At 38.9% G+C, this 17,092-nt stretch overlaps 1 protein-coding gene across 18 annotated transcripts in view; it reads left to right on the top strand.

Moving 5' to 3' along the window:
• Nucleotides 1–17,092, top strand: part of LOC105469709 (protein phosphatase 6 regulatory subunit 3) — a 158,638-nt gene that overhangs the window by 100,753 nt on the left and 40,793 nt on the right. For all 18 annotated transcript variants that reach the window (XM_071074142.1, XM_011721135.2, XM_011721133.2 and 15 more), the window contains 4 exons: nt 6,873–7,002; nt 9,546–9,698; nt 11,960–12,109; nt 14,116–14,180. In XM_071074142.1, the coding sequence (XP_070930243.1) occupies nt 6,873–7,002; nt 9,546–9,698; nt 11,960–12,109; nt 14,116–14,180 (498 nt within the window). The remainder of the gene's footprint in view (nt 1–6,872; nt 7,003–9,545; nt 9,699–11,959; nt 12,110–14,115; nt 14,181–17,092) is intronic.

Raw genomic sequence — 17,092 nt, 5'->3', positions numbered from 1 at the left:
ATCACTGAGAAGGCCTCAACCCTAGACCTGGGTACACTTCAGCTGCCTAAGACTGAGGTTGAACAAAGCAGAGCATTCCTGCATCCTTTCCTTCTCCACCAGGCCTCTCGTGATCCAGTAACAACACTGCTGTGGAGGAAAGGCTAGCGTCGGGGAGGAGCCTCTTGTAAGTCACAGGAGCAAGTTTAAAGAGAGGACCTCAGCTGATGGGCAGAGCAGACAGTGAGAGACACCTGGCAAACTGGCCTTAGCCATAAACACCAAGTAACTTGAGACAGACTTGAAGTTCTTAGTGCACCTTGAGAAATCATAGTAACAACAAAGCCCAAACCTAGCTCTGCAGATGACTAGATTGATTCAAATCCCCACACTTAAGACCTAGAAAAGAGACATGTTCATTCTTATATAAATGCTATTTACATCAGTTTTTATGTAAGATGTCCGTCTATCAACCAAAAATGACAAGAAACAAGATAAAAACGCCAACAAACTGTCAAGGGAAAAAGCAATCAGTAGAACTACATTCAAAAATGTTGGAACTGTCAGATAATTTAAATGTAAATAAGATTATGTTAAAGACTTGTGGGAAAAGTGGAAAATATATGAATAGATGAAGAATATTAGCAGAGAGATGTAAGAGCCTATGGAAATGCTAGAAATGAAAAACAGCAGAAATGAAGAATGCCTTTGGGCTTAGTTGACATAGTTGAGAAGAGAATCATCATAGGACCTTAGAAAGTATCCATACTGAAGTATGAAGAGTTAAACAAAAAAGATACTTGTGAGCCGAGAAGTCCCAGCAATAATGACGTGCCTCCAGGAGCAAATGCAAGTGCCCAGAATCTTGGTTTCTATTACTGTTCTCCAATAAAAGGAACCAGAGCTCCTCAGAGAATTGGCTGGTTCTGTGACCAGGGCAAGAAACATGTAAGTCTGAAACAACTTACAGTACCAGAAAATAAGGAAATCCTCAAAATTAAAAAAAAAAAAAAAAAAAATTAAAACCCCCAAATGATGGCAGCTGTCATTGGGACATTGGAGCCAACTAAATAGAGTTCGCAATGGTCAAAGCCAGAATAAGTTGTGTAATAAACTCATTTTGTGTTAAAGCCCAAATTATAAAATACATATATAAATGGGTAAAAGGAGACAGATCTCCCATGTAGAAGAATTCCAAATAGGTTACGTAGGTACTTCATCTTCAAGGAGGTAGAATAGCACTCTCTACTCCTAAGTGTGGACTGTGCATAATTCCTTCTAAAGAGTACAGTATGGGAAAAAGAGAATTAAAAATGTAACTTCACAGTGGAAAAACCTGGCAAACACTACCTCAGCCAGATATTCAGTTAATTGCTAGAGCCAGGCTCATTGGTTCACGCCTGAAACTCCAGCAGTTTGGGTAACTGAGGTGAGAGGATCGCTTAATCCTGGAAAAGCTGCAGTGAGCTGTGGTTACTACACTGCATGCAGCCTGGATGACAGAGGGAAACCCTGTCCCAGAAGAAAAGCCAGTAGCCAATGTTTTGTTGACAGCATATACTCTTGATATGATGTATTAAAGATCACACTTTACCCATGTAATCTTTCTCTCAAAAAACCATAACCATAAGAAAAACTCCAGAATGTTCCAGTCAAGGGACATTCTGCAAAATACCTGACCATTACTCAAAACTGTGAAGGTAGGTAAAAACAAAGTCTGTTACAGCCAAGAAGAGGCTTAGGAGACTTGACAACTAAATATAAACTAAATATAATGGGTATCGTGGATGGGAATCTGGAACAGAGAAAAGACATTAGGTTAAAAACTAAGGATAGCTACATAAAGTATGTATTTCATGTATCGATACTGGTTCGTTAATTGTGACGTACAATACTAATATGTTAATAGGGGAAAGAAACTGTGTGGCTTCGATGGGAACTCTGTACCATCGTTTTTTGTGTATTTATAAAATTATTCTGTAGAAGTCGAGAGAACATTTAGACAGAAGGTCATTAAGAATGCAGAAGACTTAACGCTGGCAATCAGCTTGACCTAATTGAGACTTGTAGAACACTCCCCTAGCAGCAGCAGAATGCACATTCTTTTCAGGTGTACATGAAGCTTACCAAGTGTCTTAGCTCAGGCTGCTATAAAAAACTGCCATAGACTAGGTGGCTTTAAACATCATTTATTTCTTACAGTTCTGGAGACTGAGAAGTCCAACATCAAGGCACTGGCAGATCCAGTGTCTGGTGAAGGCTTCCCTCCTGGTTTTCAGACAGCTACTACCTTAATATGGCTTCACGTGGCAGAGAGATTGGAAGCAAACTCTGTTTCTTCTGATAAGGATACTTACTCCATTTAGAGGGCTCTACCCTCATGACCTAATTACCTCCTGAGGGCCCCATTTCCTAATACCATCTTATTGGGAGTTAGAATTTCAACATAGGAATTTGCTGATAACGAGACCAGTTTCTCATAATAAAACAAATTTAATAAATTTAAAATAATAAGAATCATGTAACATTTGTATTTAGACTATACTTTGTTTAAAGTAGAAATCAATAAAAAAGATTTCTGAAATAGCCTCAAATACTTGAAAATTAACACACTGCTAAATAATCCAAGTGTCATAGAGGAAATGACAAAGAAAATGAAAGTATTTTGAGCTAATTGATAATGGAAATAGGACTTGTCAGAATTTGTGGAATGCAGTTAAAGCAGTAGAAGGAAATTTATAACATTAAGTGGTTATGTTAGAAAAGAAGAAAGAATGTGTATCAATGATCTAAGCTCCTGCCTTACAAATTAAAGGTAAAGGCAGGGCAAACCCAAGGCAAGCAGAAGGAAAGAAATAATAAAATTCAGAGCAGAAGTCAGTGGACTTGAGATGAGAAAAATAATACAGAAAATCAGTGAAACCGAAAGCTGGTTCTTTGAAAAGATCAATAAAATTGATAAACTTCCATCCAGATTAGGAAAAGAATAGAAAAGAGACAAATTACAAATAATAGGAATGACTGTGTCCTTTGAACTTTAACACTGTTTCCTGTGGACTTTAGATGAATAATAAGAAAATACTACAAACAATGCATTAAACAGATTCAGCAGTTTATATGCGATGGAAATAATTGCCAAAGATGACTGAAGAAGAAGCAGGTAGCCTGAGCAGCCCCATATCAGTTGAAGAAATTGAACTTACATTTAAAACCTTCAACGAAGAAAACTCCTGGCCTTGATGGGCTCCATTAGTGAAGTCTACCAAAGATGGAAGAACTCTGTCAGAATATAGAAGAGAGAACTCTTTCCAACTCATTTTATGTAGCCAGCATCACTTTGAAACTAGACTAAACTACACAAAATCATGGGAACAAAAACTAGATTTGTTCCTCTGTATCTGCTAAGGATTGGTTCTAGTACTCCGATGCATACCAAAATCTGCGGTTGCTCAAGTCTCATAAACGGCATAGTATTTGCATATAACCTACACATATCCTCCCGTATACTTTAAATCATCTCTAGATTACTTATGCGTAATACAATGTAAATGATATATGTTATGCTCTTTTATTATTTTAAGTAGTATTATTTTTTGTTTGGCATTTTTTTTTTTTTCACCTTTTTTTAGAGATGCAGTCTCACTATGTTGCCCAGACTGGCCTTGAACTTCTGGCCTCTAGTGATCCTTCCGCCCCAGCCTCTTAAGTCGCTGGGACTAGGTGAACCACCTCGCCCAGCTTTCTTTGAATATTTTTCATTTACAGTTGATTGAGTCAGTGGATGTAGTACCTGTGAATACAGAGGGCCGACTGCAAGTAGCAAGATGCCACAAGAGCTGAAATGTAAAATTCCTCAAGAAAATATGAGTGAATCAAGTCTAACAGTATATTGTAAGGATAATACATATCATGACAAAGTGTGGTTTGTCTTGGGAATGCAAGGCTCATTCATCCTTCAAAAATCTTCACATCAACAGACAACAGATCTGATCACATCAGATCAATGAAGAAAAACCATATCATTTTGTTAAATTCCTTTATGATAAAACATCTCAGCAAATTAGTAATAGAAGGGAACTTGGATGAAAACTGATAAAGCCCTCTTTCATTTTATTTATATTTTTTGAGATAAGATCTGCCATTCAGACTGGAGTGCAGTGGCACAATCGTAGCTTACTACTGACTTGATCTCCTGGGCCTAAGTGATCCTCCCACTTTAGCCTCCTGAAGTAGCTAGGACTATAGGCACAAGCTATCATGTCCAGCCAAATTTTTTTAATGTTTTGTGGCGATGGAGTCTATATTGCCCAGGCTAGTGTTGAACTCCTGGCCCTAGGTGGTTCTCCCATCTTGGCCTCCTAAAATGTTAGAATTACAGCCTTGAGTCACAGTGCCTGGCCAACCCCTCTTTTAAAAATCCCATAACTAACATAGTTATTAATAGTTAAAGACCGAAGTGATTTTCTCTGAAACTGGGGAACATAACAAGCATATTCACCATCACTACTCTTATTCAAGCCATGCTGGTGGTCCAGGCAAGAATAGTAAGGCAGGAAAGAAAGAAAAGACATTCAGAGTGGAAGGGGTGGTGTGAGACTGCTTCTGTTCACAGATGTCAGGATTGTCTTTGTAGAATATCCTAAAGAACATTAAAGAAAAAAAAACCATACTCCTAGAACTAACAAATACATTTAGCAAGATTGCAAGTATGAAGTCAACACTCAAAAATTAATTGCATTTCTATGTACTAAGAATGAACAATTGGAATTTGAAATTTTTTCAAAGTATTATTTTTTATAGCATAGAGAAAAGGAAATACTAAGATACAAACCTAACAAAATGTGTGCAAGGTTTAATGCCCCAAAACTATAGAATATTGATGAAATCAAAGATGACCTACATAAATGGAGAGAAATACTCTGTTCATGGAGTAGAACACTCAATATTGTTAAGATGTCACTTCTCCCCAAAGGGACCTGTAGATCCAATGTGATTCCAAACAAATTATAAGCAGGATTTTTTAGAAATCAACAAGTGAATTCTAAAACTTGCACGAGAATCTAAGTAAGTACAGTCGCCAAAACAATTTTGCAAGAGAAAACAAAATTAGAGGACTCACACTCTGATTTTGAGACTGAATACAAAGTGACAGTAATCAGGACGGTGTAGTGAAAGAATAGATGTACAGATCACTGGGACAGAGCAGAGTCCAGAGGTAGACCCACCCCTGTGATCAGGAGGTTTTGGACAGAGGCATGGGGGCATTTTAGTGGAGAAAGGACAGTGTTTTCAATAAATGGTCCTGAACAGTTAGGTATTTTATGCAAAAAGTTGGACATTGATATGTATTTTGCAGATTATGCAAAAATTAACTCAAAATAGATGATGGAACTAGACATAAAACTCGTAGTTCTAGAAGAAAATAGAAGAAAATCTTTGTCTCAGAGTTATGTAGAGATTGTTCAGATATATTGCCAAAACCCAATTCATAAAACAGAAATTGACAACTCAAGACTACACTAAAATTTTAAAATTGTGCTCTGAGACTCTGTTAAGAAAATTAAAAGACAGGCCACAGACTGCCAGAAAATATTGATAATGTGTGAGAAGAGACTTATATCCAGGTATATGAAGAATACCTAGGCTGGATGTGTTGGCTCATGCTGAGCACTTTGGGAGTCTGAGGCGGGAGGATCACTTGAGAAGGCCCCATCTCTACCAAAACAAAACAAAACAAAAAGCCAGGCATGGTGGCATGTGCCTGTACACCTACTTAGGAGGCTGAGGAAGGAGGATCACTTGAGCCCAGGAAACAACAACAAAACAGAAATCTATCCTCTCACAGTTCTGAGTCCTAGAAGTCTAAGATCAAGGTGTTGATGGTGCTGAATTCCTTTCAGAGATGCTTAGGCATTCCTCTTCTAGCTTCTAGTAGTTCTTGGCATTCCATGGCTTGTGATCTCTCTGCATCCTCTTTACATTGCTTTCCCCTCTGTGTCTGTCTTGCCTCTTCTCTCTTCCAAGGTAGTTATGATGGCATTTAAGGCCCACCTGGATAATCTAGGATATTCTTTCATCTCAAGATCTTTAATTAATTTCATCTTCAAAGATCTTTTTTTCCAAACGAGGTGATATTTGCAGGCTGTGCATATTAGGATGTGAACATATGTTTTGGGTAGGAGAGCATCATTCAGCCCACTACTTAGCTAAAGCAGACAGACAGAATAGACAGTACTCAGTGCAGTATGCAGGGCAGCTGGAAGTCACACACATTACTGTTGGGAATGCAAAGTGGGAATACAGCCACTTCGTAGAAATATTTGTCAGTTCTTAGAAAGTTAAACATTTTTAATGTCACCCAGCATTCCTATCCTTGAGTATTTACCCAACTCTCATTCCACCTATAATTGTTTTCCTGTAAGAAGTAGGTTATAGTGAGCATAGATGAGCTTTGTGTAGAATAATTTAAACCTTTTAAATAGGAAATAATGTTGATTATCTAAGAAAAACTGTATGGAACAAGTATAGGCCTGTTCATTAATAACAAACCAAACTGGCAGGCAGTGTGGGGTGCCCTATAATCCAGAGACTGGATTCCTTTTGCTCTAAATTTCCTGGTCAGTTAGAGGAACTTACAACGTTTAGAATGGGAAGAAATAACATGTAATTTCTTACCTGATACTGTAGCTCTTTGGGTTGCAGGTTATAGAGGCTGAGGTTTTATTAACCCTCTTCTGCCTCATTATGCTTTCTTCCTAGCCTTTCTTCCCACAGCCAGAAATGTTGATATAGCCATTATTATATAATCACTAAGTAAAGACATACATGGTTGGTAACCTTGAATGATTTGTTCTGAAATTATAATAACTAAAATTACCTTGCTTTGTTTCAAGATTCGAAGGCCATATAGAAATCTGCCCACCAGGCATGAGCCATTCAGCTTGTTCAGTAAACAAGAGTGTTCTAGAAGCCATCAGAGGAAGACTTGGATCTTTTCATGAACTCCTGCTGGAGCCACCCAAGGTAGGGGAGCTATCTTAAGCATGGCTGCCCAGCCAGTAATTGGGTTGACACAGTCATTCGAATGTATATGGGCCTTAGGAGTGGCAGAACTGGCTGCGGTCTGCATGTACCAAATGTGTGAGAAGGTAACACCGTCAGTGATTTTTACTGCTTTTGAGTGGAGAATGGAGAATTAAACAAAATATTCATCTGCTTAGGAAGTTTACCTTTTCATTCTTCTGTGAATTCTTGGGTACTTACATGCCAATAAAGAAAAAAGAATTTTCTTCTTGTAGCATAACATATTATTTTTGAATGTTTCAGGAAAAGCTAATCTTTCAGAAACTGATCTTTGAAATTGTGTTTTCTTATTCAGAATTGGAGCAGTATATGTCTGATGTACAGTTGACCTTATTTAAGAAAGAGTAGGTTGAAGTTAGTGTACAATTTGGAGAGAATATGACTTGGAGGTTTTTCAGTACAGAGCCTCCCATGTGCTAATTTTAAAATGACTGTTTCCTCAGTGAAGACCCATAAGAGTTTTGTCAGCAGTCTATAAACGGTGTTCTTTCGCCCCTTGGATTGGTACAGATTTAGATAAGGGGAAGAATCACTTGCGTTTGGAGTCTAGGGTGGAAGATTCAGTTCCGTGCGATTTCTGTTCCCAGCAATAGTTCTTAAGTTTCCTTTTTTTTCTGCCCTATGTCATTGAATCTGGTGTCCCATATAGTGTCTATCTCTGTGGTTATCTACTGTGTGAGTTATTGAGAATTCAGAATACTAGTTTCTCACTTCTAAATTAGATGTTTTCTGTTTATTTAACTATTTGGAGTTGTGGGAGTACAGGATAACTTACATAACCAAGGGAGTCTAGTTGAGCTTCAGATCATCTTTTCAGATACCCGATGCCATTGGTTAGCAGGTCGTGGTTCCATCGCTGCGCTCAAGAGTTTGCGTTGTTCTGCTGGTTCCATTCCAGCCACATCTTCTTATCTGCATTCAGCCTGTGTTGAATGTGGACCATAGTGTTGGTGCTCGCCCTTAGGGAAGGTGCCTCTGTTGGTGTTTGACAGTGATCATCCTTCGTGCCAGTCCTGGGAAGAAAAACAGTAAGGAAAGAAAAAGGAAAGATTTAGAAGAGGATAGAACATCACAAATGGAAGACAGAGGTGGGAGAAGGATCTGACAGGGAAGAAGGTGTGTGAGGAAGGGCCCAACCTGTGTCTTAGGTGGCCTGCCCATCTTCTTTCTGGGTGGACCAACAGGTGGCATCTGGTTCTTGGCCCCGATTCAAAAGTATTAGGCAGGGTCTTGTTTGGGCTTCCCTGTTACTCCGAGGACTGAGTGAGTTCTCTTTGCACCTGGTTTTACTATGTGATGTGTCTGTAAGTAGATCCATGAAGTTTTTTACAAAGCCTGCCAATTAGAGCTGTTTTCCATAGAGAGCAGAACCGTGGGCCTTACAGCTCTGTCAGTCCTCGGGAGGGTGGGAGCCAGAGGGAGCGAGGCTGTTGATGTGGATGGGGAAGGGCAGAAAGGGCAGCCTGACCTAGGGTGTGACATGCCACCCTTGCTCTCAGACTTCTAAAGTTAGGAAATGTTCTGCTTCTGTCTTTTGTGATTTCGGACTATAGAAACTCCTGTTGATGGACAAGAACAGGTTTAGAATGATCACATTTCAGGTTTGTGATCCAGAGGCAACGTCTGAATTTGCATTTTTATCACAGATTTGGCTCAGACTGAGGATTGTATTCCAAAACCACTTGTAGCAACTACTACCACTACCACCACCACCTCTACCACTACTACTACTTTTTTCTTCTTCCTCTTTTTTCTTCTTCCTTTCTTCCTCTTCCTCTTCCTCCTTCCTCCTTCTCTTTCTTCCTCCTCCTCCTTCTTTCTTCCGTCTTCCTTTTTTTTTTTTTTTTTGAGACAGTGTCTCACTCTGTTCCTCAGGTTAGAGTGCAGTGGCACAGTCACAGCTCACTGCAGCCTCAACTTCCCCAGGCCCAGGTGATTCTCCCACCTCATCTTCCTGAGTAGCTGGTACTACAGGTGTGCATCACCATGGCTGGCTAATTTTTGTATTTTTTGTAGAGACAGGGTCTCACCATGTTGCTCAGGCTGGTCTCAAACTCCTGGGTTCAAGTGATCCACCTGCCTCGGCCTCCCAGAGTGCTGGGATTATAGGAATGAGCTACTGTGCCCGGCCATAACTTCTTTTAGTTTAGATTTCTGGTCAGATTTTGAAATATTGTGCTTTTTCCTAGGGTATTCTGCAGCCTTCTGCTTTCTTCTCATGACAGCTTGGAATGTTGAGGCAGGGAGATACTTGATTTCTTATAAAATTTATGGTCCAGAGAAATTACTTGCTTTTTTTTCCTTTTTCCTGCTGGTTATTTCATTGTATCTGAAAGATATCAAGAGCAACTTTAGATTTTATTTCAGGTGTAAAATTAAGGCCATGTTGTTTGCAGGATTTAAACTAGAGTCATGTCTTAGCAAATACACCATTTGCTTTGTTCATTTAACTGAATTTAATTGGAAAGCTTTTTCTTCTTCAGAAAAGTGTGATGAAGACCACATGGGGTGTGCTGGATCCTCCTGTGGGGAATACCCGGTTGAATGTCATTAGATTGATATCCAGCCTGCTGCAAACCAATACCAGCAGTATAAATGGGGACCTTATGGAGCTGAATAGCATTGGAGTCATATTGGTGAGATTTTCCCTGCTCACAGACATTTTAATTTGCCATTGATACTTCATGGAAATTTAACCAAGTTACAACCTTACAGATTTACAATATGTCAGTGACTTTTCTTGGTCTGAGCATAAATGGTGTTTTATGTAGTTTTTGCCTTGAGTTTATCATAAATTTTGAATGCTTATAATTGTTCACTAGGCATCTACTGTTGCTTTGTATAAAGAATTGTAACACAGGATTTTGAAGATGATTAAGAGACATTGGCCTTTCCCTTGTGCTCCGTCTCGTGGACGATGACTGCTGGGTGCAGCATTGTTTTCTGTTCGTATTTAGTGAGGGGACAAACCTTTATCTTCTTGCCACTGGGAGGTACCTGTATAATGTACCTGATGCCATATGGTCTTAATTGATTTGAGTCTGGATTGACTCTTCCTTGAGACAGTTATTAGCGTGCTTATTGATGGAAGGAGAAGGGAAAGCCCAGGGGTGATTTAGGTCTCCCTGACCCCTGAATTCCCCAGTTTCAGAGTTTGTGCTTAGAATCCACAGGCCCAGCTCTGGAGCCCATGCTTCTCTCTGTGCTGCCACCCACAGCACAGAAAGCATGAGGGTTAACCCTTTAGCAGGTTTCACAAGACATCTGGTCACATCATATATTTGGGGGAGATTTGGGGGTGTTTCAAAGGAGATGTTTGTTCACTTTATGACGGGCATTGTAATGTTCATCTTCTGTACACTATTCACGTGATCCTGGGTGATCTCCAGGACAGCCAGGTGAACATTACAGTGAGAGGGAGGATATGTTTTTCAGATCATGCCCAGAGAGAGGATACGTTCCATCGGCTAGTGAGTGGTGAAGCCAAGATTTGAATTCACCCAATTTCAAACTCATATGTGCTTTATCAGCCACATCATTATGATTCCTAGCATCAGTGAGATATTTTTGTTAGATTTCAGCTTTGGGTTAAATCAGTATAGAGCATAGAAAACAGGAGCAATTTGGAAAAAGAGATGAAGATTTAAAGAATCACCATTTTTTTGATAGCTAGCATGGTCATTGCCCTCTGGGGATGTAGTTTTTGTCTTACCTTCTAGTGTATAAAACTCTGGGAATATAACTGCGAAGTCATTAATCACTAGTCTTTAATTTTACTAATAAAAGTGTACAGTTATTGTTAATTTATTCTGTTAATCTTAAGGACTCCTTTTGATGAGACTTAATTTGATGAGACTACTGGAGGAGTCATTCATTACTTTTTCATTCTGAGATTAGATTACCAGATCCAACCATTTCCTAAATACATACTTGATGCATTTTGTGCTTTTAGAAATTCTTTACCTTTTGAATTGCTATTACCTTTTCAAGTAATTTGAAAACCCTTGTACTTCCAGGAAATTCACGTTGCTGCCTCTCGTACCATTTGTTTTTGCTGATAGTTCTAGTTTTTGTATGCCAGAGTTGAGTCATGAGCACCTCAAGATTGTGGACCATATTTTTGTGTACCTCAGTCTGCCATATTGCATCTCGTACAATACCGTGCACAAAGCAGTAAATATTTGTTGCATCAAAATGAAATTCTTATAAATTTTCTTGAAAATTATAGAAAATTTACCACACTTAGTATTTGTGTTAGTTGCTTTGAAAACAAAAATGATACTCCCTTTCTCTTGGAGAAACGTTCTCTTGTCTTTGTATGTTTGTCGTTGGTTTTTTACTAGATTCCATGCCAGTTTTGGCATGTCACATAAGCAGATAGCATGCCATTTAGGCTCTAAAGCAGTATTTCACATCCCCATGTAGTCCCCGTTATTTATGAGGGATACCTTCCAAGACCCCGTTTGGATGCCCAAAACCACAGATACCTAACCCTATATATATATACTATGTGTTTTTCCTATACATACCTGTGACAAAGTTTAATTTATAAATTAAGCACAGGAAGAGATTAATAATAACTAATAATAAAGTAGAGCAATTATAATACTATACTGTAATGAATGTTATGTGAGTGTCATCTCTTGCTTTAGCCTGTCTTACTGTGTTATACTCACCTATTTTCAGATCATGGTTGACTATGGGTAACTGAAACCACAGAAAATGAAACTCTGGTTATGCAAGTACTAATGATGTGAACTCGTGTTCCTTTTAATTGGTCCTTTTGGACTGAGAGCACATCATTTTTACTTTATTAAATCACTCTTCTATAAATGTATTAAAGTATTGGCTTAAACATTGAGGTAACCAAATAAAACATGGTTTTTCTTTCTTGTAGAACATGTTCTTCAAATATACATGGAATAACTTTTTGCATACACAAGTGGAAATTTGTATTGCACTGATTCTTGCAAGTCCATTTGAAAACACAGAAAATGCCACAATTACTGATCAAGACTCCACTGGTGATAATTTGTTATTAAAACATGTAAGCTTATTTGGTCTCATTTTTCTCCCACTCTCTCCTGGTTAGAACAGTTTTCCACTTGACTGTGGTATGAATTGAGGTTTAAGGGCTTGAGGTTAGATTTCAGAGTCTAAATATTTAACTATCATGTTTGTTTCATGTTTAACCAATCGTTATATAAATCAAGTACTGGACAAATAACTATTAAATGAACTGTCTTGTGAGAAAAAAGCTAAGTGGCCTCTTTATTTGATAAAATTAATAGGTTTGAAGATATACAAATATTTTGATGATTTGAAGAATCATAGATATTTAAATACTATAGAAAACATTCGCACTATTATTTGGCAGACCAGAGTATACTTTCTTTGCTGAATACGTTGACTGAAAGTCAGGAGAATTGAGTTCTTTGTGATGTTGAGAGTCTCTTCCTGGGGTCTCTTTTTCTCTTCTGTCAAATATGAGATAATTTTACTAAGTCAGTCTTCAGATTTTTTCTTGCTTGTTAGTTCTATGGTACTTTAAAAATTTCTAGCCCACGCTTAGTTTACTTGCAAACCTAAAATGTAGAAAAGGCTAGCTTGGAACAGTGAAGTTGATGGGAAAGACAAATGACACCTGAGAAGAATTAGCACTGCACATTCCATTATTGCAGCCCGCAGCAGTTGTCTCTGACTTGCAGAATTTGGGCAAAATCCACCTGTGTTTAATATTAATGCAGTCATGTTCATCTGGAAGTAAGACTTGCTCACATTTTAAAATTACTAGTATTACTTTGGATTCTAAGTTAAATTTTTGCCAAGGCATAGTTTTCTTTATTCCGTTTTAATTTAGTTCAGGTTTTATATTTCTGGTCTGAATTTTCACAGCTAATAAAACCTGGTTTTGCTTCAGGTTAACTGCACTACCTGTAATACTGAGTTTCCCGTAGATGTTCTGTGGAGGGTGTGGATCCTGATTTGAATCCCTGTGGTGTTCTGAGGGTCTGCAGTAGATTATCACATTGCATTTGGTTTAGCAACATTTAGCTTGCTAGATTATGCGTACTACTATTCTCTTTAACCTAGAGTTCTGAGGGCTAATATCCAGAACCTATAAAGAACTCAATCAAATTTACAAGAAAAAAAACAAACAACCCCATCCAAAAGTGGGCAAAGGATATGAAGAGACACTTCTCAAAAGAAGACATTCATACAGCCAACAGACACATGAAAAAATGCTCATCATCACTCACCATCAGAGAAATGCAAATCAAAACCACAATGAGATACCATCTCACACCAGTTAGAATGGCAATCATTAAAAAATCAGGAAAGAACAGGTGCTGGAGAGGATGTGGAGAAATAGAAGATGTGGAGAAACACTTCTACACTGTTGGTGGGACTGTAAACTAGTTCAACCATTGTGGAAAACAGTGTGGTGATTCCTCAATGATCTAGAACTAGAAATACCATTTGACCCAGCCATCCCATTACTGGGGATATATCCAAAGGATTATAAGTCATGCTGCTATAAAGACACATGCACATGTATGTTTATTGTGGCACTATTCACAATAGCAAAGACTTGGAATCAACCCAAATGTCCATCAGTGACAGACTGGATTAAGAAAATGTGGCACATACACACCATGGAATACTATGCAGCCATAAAAAAGGATGAGTTTGTGTCCTTTGTAGGGACATGGATGCAGCTGGAAACCATCATTCTCAGCAAACTACTGCAAGAACAGAAAATCAAATACCACATGTTCTCACTCATAGGTGGGAATTGAACAATGAGATCACTTGGACACAGGAAGGGGAACATCACACACCGTGTCCTATTGTGGGGGGGGAGGGATAGCATTAGGAGGAGATATACCTAATGTAAATGAGTTAATGGGTGCAGCACACCAACATGGCACATGTATGCATATGTAACAAACCTGCACGTTGTGCACTTGTACCCTAGAACTTAAAGTATAATTAAAAAAAAAAAAGTTTCAATGCTTTGAAGTGTTAACTGGAATATTCTTTTTTATTCAGCTTTTCCAAAAATGTCAATTAATAGAACGAATACTTGAAGCCTGGGAAATGAATGAGAAGAAACAGTAAGTAAATTGTTTTTTGAAAGGAATTCAGTTTGGTAATATGAAGAAAATAATACTTCCTTGCCCTAGTCAGAAAAAAAATGGAAATAATTACATGATACTGGCCATTTTACAATTTAAACTTTTCCCCAGCTTATTTCATTGTAACAGTTATTTTTATAATATTAATAACTTCTTGTTAGGTCCTCTCGTTTTGGGGGCAAAACCAGTGAGTTTGGAGTGTTCCCCACCTCTGTGCTGCCTTTGAAACTTCCTGGTCCTTTTTGAATGGCTATTGTTCTAAGAGTTAGAAGGTTTAAGTGAAGTCCTTGATGATTCAACTTAGTGTATTTGTCCTGGTCACCTTATACTTAGAACAGATCGTACTACATACGTATTTTCATTGTAGAGAAGAGTTGCTTAGTACAGGGACCTAGAGGAAAAAATTGCTGAGTATTTTCTTTTTAGAAAATGTTTGTTAGCTGATTGGCAAGATTATATGAAGTGTTAGTTGATACATGTAAGTAGCTTTGTTACACAAAACTTTTTCTTACAGGTGTTGTCTGTAACAGCGTTCCTCTTTAGTGCTCTGGGAGCCTGTATGTCCTCCCGTAGATTCTGAAGCATGGCGGCATAAGGGCCTGTTTGGGAAACACTCTCAAGGCATGCTTCTGTGTTTGTTTTTAAGACAGGTTTATTGAGATATGATTCTTACATGGTAAAGCTCATTGTGGGTGTGCATTCCTAGGAATTCTGACTGATGCCTGAAGTCACCACCACCACCACCACCACAATCAAGACATTTCTGTCACCCCCAAAATTTCTCTCATGGTCCTTTGTAGTTGATCATTTCCTAGCATTCTTGTTATGTGTCTCTCTGTCTCCAGGAAAGCTAGATGACTCTTGGGAGTCAGCCTTACTTTTTGAGGTGTGATTTTTTTTTTAATTGTTTAATAAGCACTGCTGGGGTTTTGATTTGGCTTCGTGTGGGAAATTGGTATTTTGTTTGTTTGTGACAAGGGGCTAGTACTGGTAGACCTTAGTTACATTCTTCCAAATGGAGCTCTTTGAAGGTGCTGTTTGTGGCCTAGTCGACATCTCTGGTTATATGTCTGACTCTGTCTTGGCTTCTGTGTGCCCTTCCCAACCTCCAGTTTTCTTGCTGGCTCCTCATCTGGCCAGGGCTGAAATATCCTTTGTGCCCTGCTCTCCTGGTGAGCCCCGTTTTCTGGAGGCCTGGTGAATACCATTCCCTCCATCTGGAGGGATCCTGAAAGAACTTTCCTTGTCTCCTTGCACAGCAGCCTGAAGCAATTTGAAGCCGTTCACCACCTTGGAGGTGGGCCTTTGTTTTTTTTTCACTTGTGTACTTGAGGGAGTGCAGGAGAGTGACTAAGTTGCCTCTAGGTAACACCTGGCTCTCTGGATCTTACTGAAGAACTAAAAGAGATTCTGAGCAACTCAGTGCAGATTGACCCTGGCCAGGCACGGTGGTAGACGCCTGTAATCCCACTGCTTTGGGAGGCTAAGATGGGAGGATTCGTTGAAGCCAGGAGTTAGAGACCGGTCTGGACAACATAGGGAGATCCTGGCTCTACAAAAAATTAGCCGGTGTGGTGGTACTTGCCTGTAGTCCCAGCTACTCAAGAGGCTGAAGTGAGAGAATTGCTTGAGCCCAGGAGTTTGAAGCTGCCATGAGCTGTGATTGCACCACTGCACTGCAACCTGGATGACAAGCAAGGTCTTGTCTCTAAATAAATAATCAACCCTGTACTTTCTTACCCTTAGGCACCCCTAAGCCCTCTAAGATTCTCTGGCAGATACTTTATTTTCCAAGCAAGCCTTCAAGCATAGGATGGTTTTTTTTTTCTTATTGCTCCTGAAAGGCTTTTCTCTCTCTAAGCAAAAATCTCTGCAGTGTTTGTTCCCTGCTATCTGCAGCCCAAAATCTTTTATTTCATAGCGCTTAAAGTCTTGGCACTTTGTAAATATGCAGATAACTCAGATTGATATGAATTTATTTATTTTATATATATGTGTGTGTGTGTATATATATATATATAGAGAGAGAGAGAGAGAGAGACACGGAGTCTCGCTTTGTCACCCAGGCTGGAGTGCAGTAGCACAATACTGGCTCACTGCAACCTCTGCCTCCTGGGTTCTTGCAATTCTCCTGCCTCAGCCTCCTGAGTAGCTGGGATATCAGGTGTGCACCACCACGCCTGGCTAATTTTTGTATTTTTAGTAGAGATGGGATTTCGCCATGTTGCCCAGGATGGTCTTGAACTCCTGACCTCAAGTGATCCACCCACCTCGGCCTCCCAAAGTGTTGGGATTACAGGCGTGAACCACTGTGCCTGGCCTGATGCGAATTTATTTAATTGTAAAGATTGATCGTGGTTGGGAAGATGAGACCCTAAATTGGAAAAGGACAAGGACTAAGTTTATTTGCACATGTTCAAAATGGTGTATGGTCAAGTACCAGTTGACTGTCTCCTATCTTGGCTAAGTCCTCAAATCAGCTAATATCTTGAGACATGTCCTTGGTAGATAATTATTTCTATTCATTGACATAATAAAAATTTGCTATCTTTTAAGAAAATGAACTAGCAGAAATCTCACTTCAGTTCCTTATAATCTGATTAAGGTTTGAAAACGTTTCATAAAAAAGATATTTTTTAACAGTAACATTAGGTATCAGTGAATGTTTATTTGATCTTTTAAAAGATAATGTGTTATTGACAGTGAGTGATGATTTTTGAGATTTGAATAAATTGTGGCCTCTTGACTGAGGCTGCCATATAATCTTTGACAATTTCAGACCCCTCCCCGACCATGCTGCATGGTCATATTCTGGCACCTTCCATTCCTTTTTCTTTTCTTTTCTGTCCATTGTCATCTTCTTCAGTGCCTTCAGTGTTTAAAATGATTGC

The sequence above is a fragment of the Macaca nemestrina genome, chromosome 12 (assembly GCF_043159975.1).
Source record: "Macaca nemestrina isolate mMacNem1 chromosome 12, mMacNem.hap1, whole genome shotgun sequence".
Taxonomy (NCBI): domain Eukaryota; kingdom Metazoa; phylum Chordata; class Mammalia; order Primates; family Cercopithecidae; genus Macaca; species Macaca nemestrina.
Note: the sequence above shows the minus strand (reverse complement) of the source record. Positions and strands in the feature narration are given on the sequence as shown.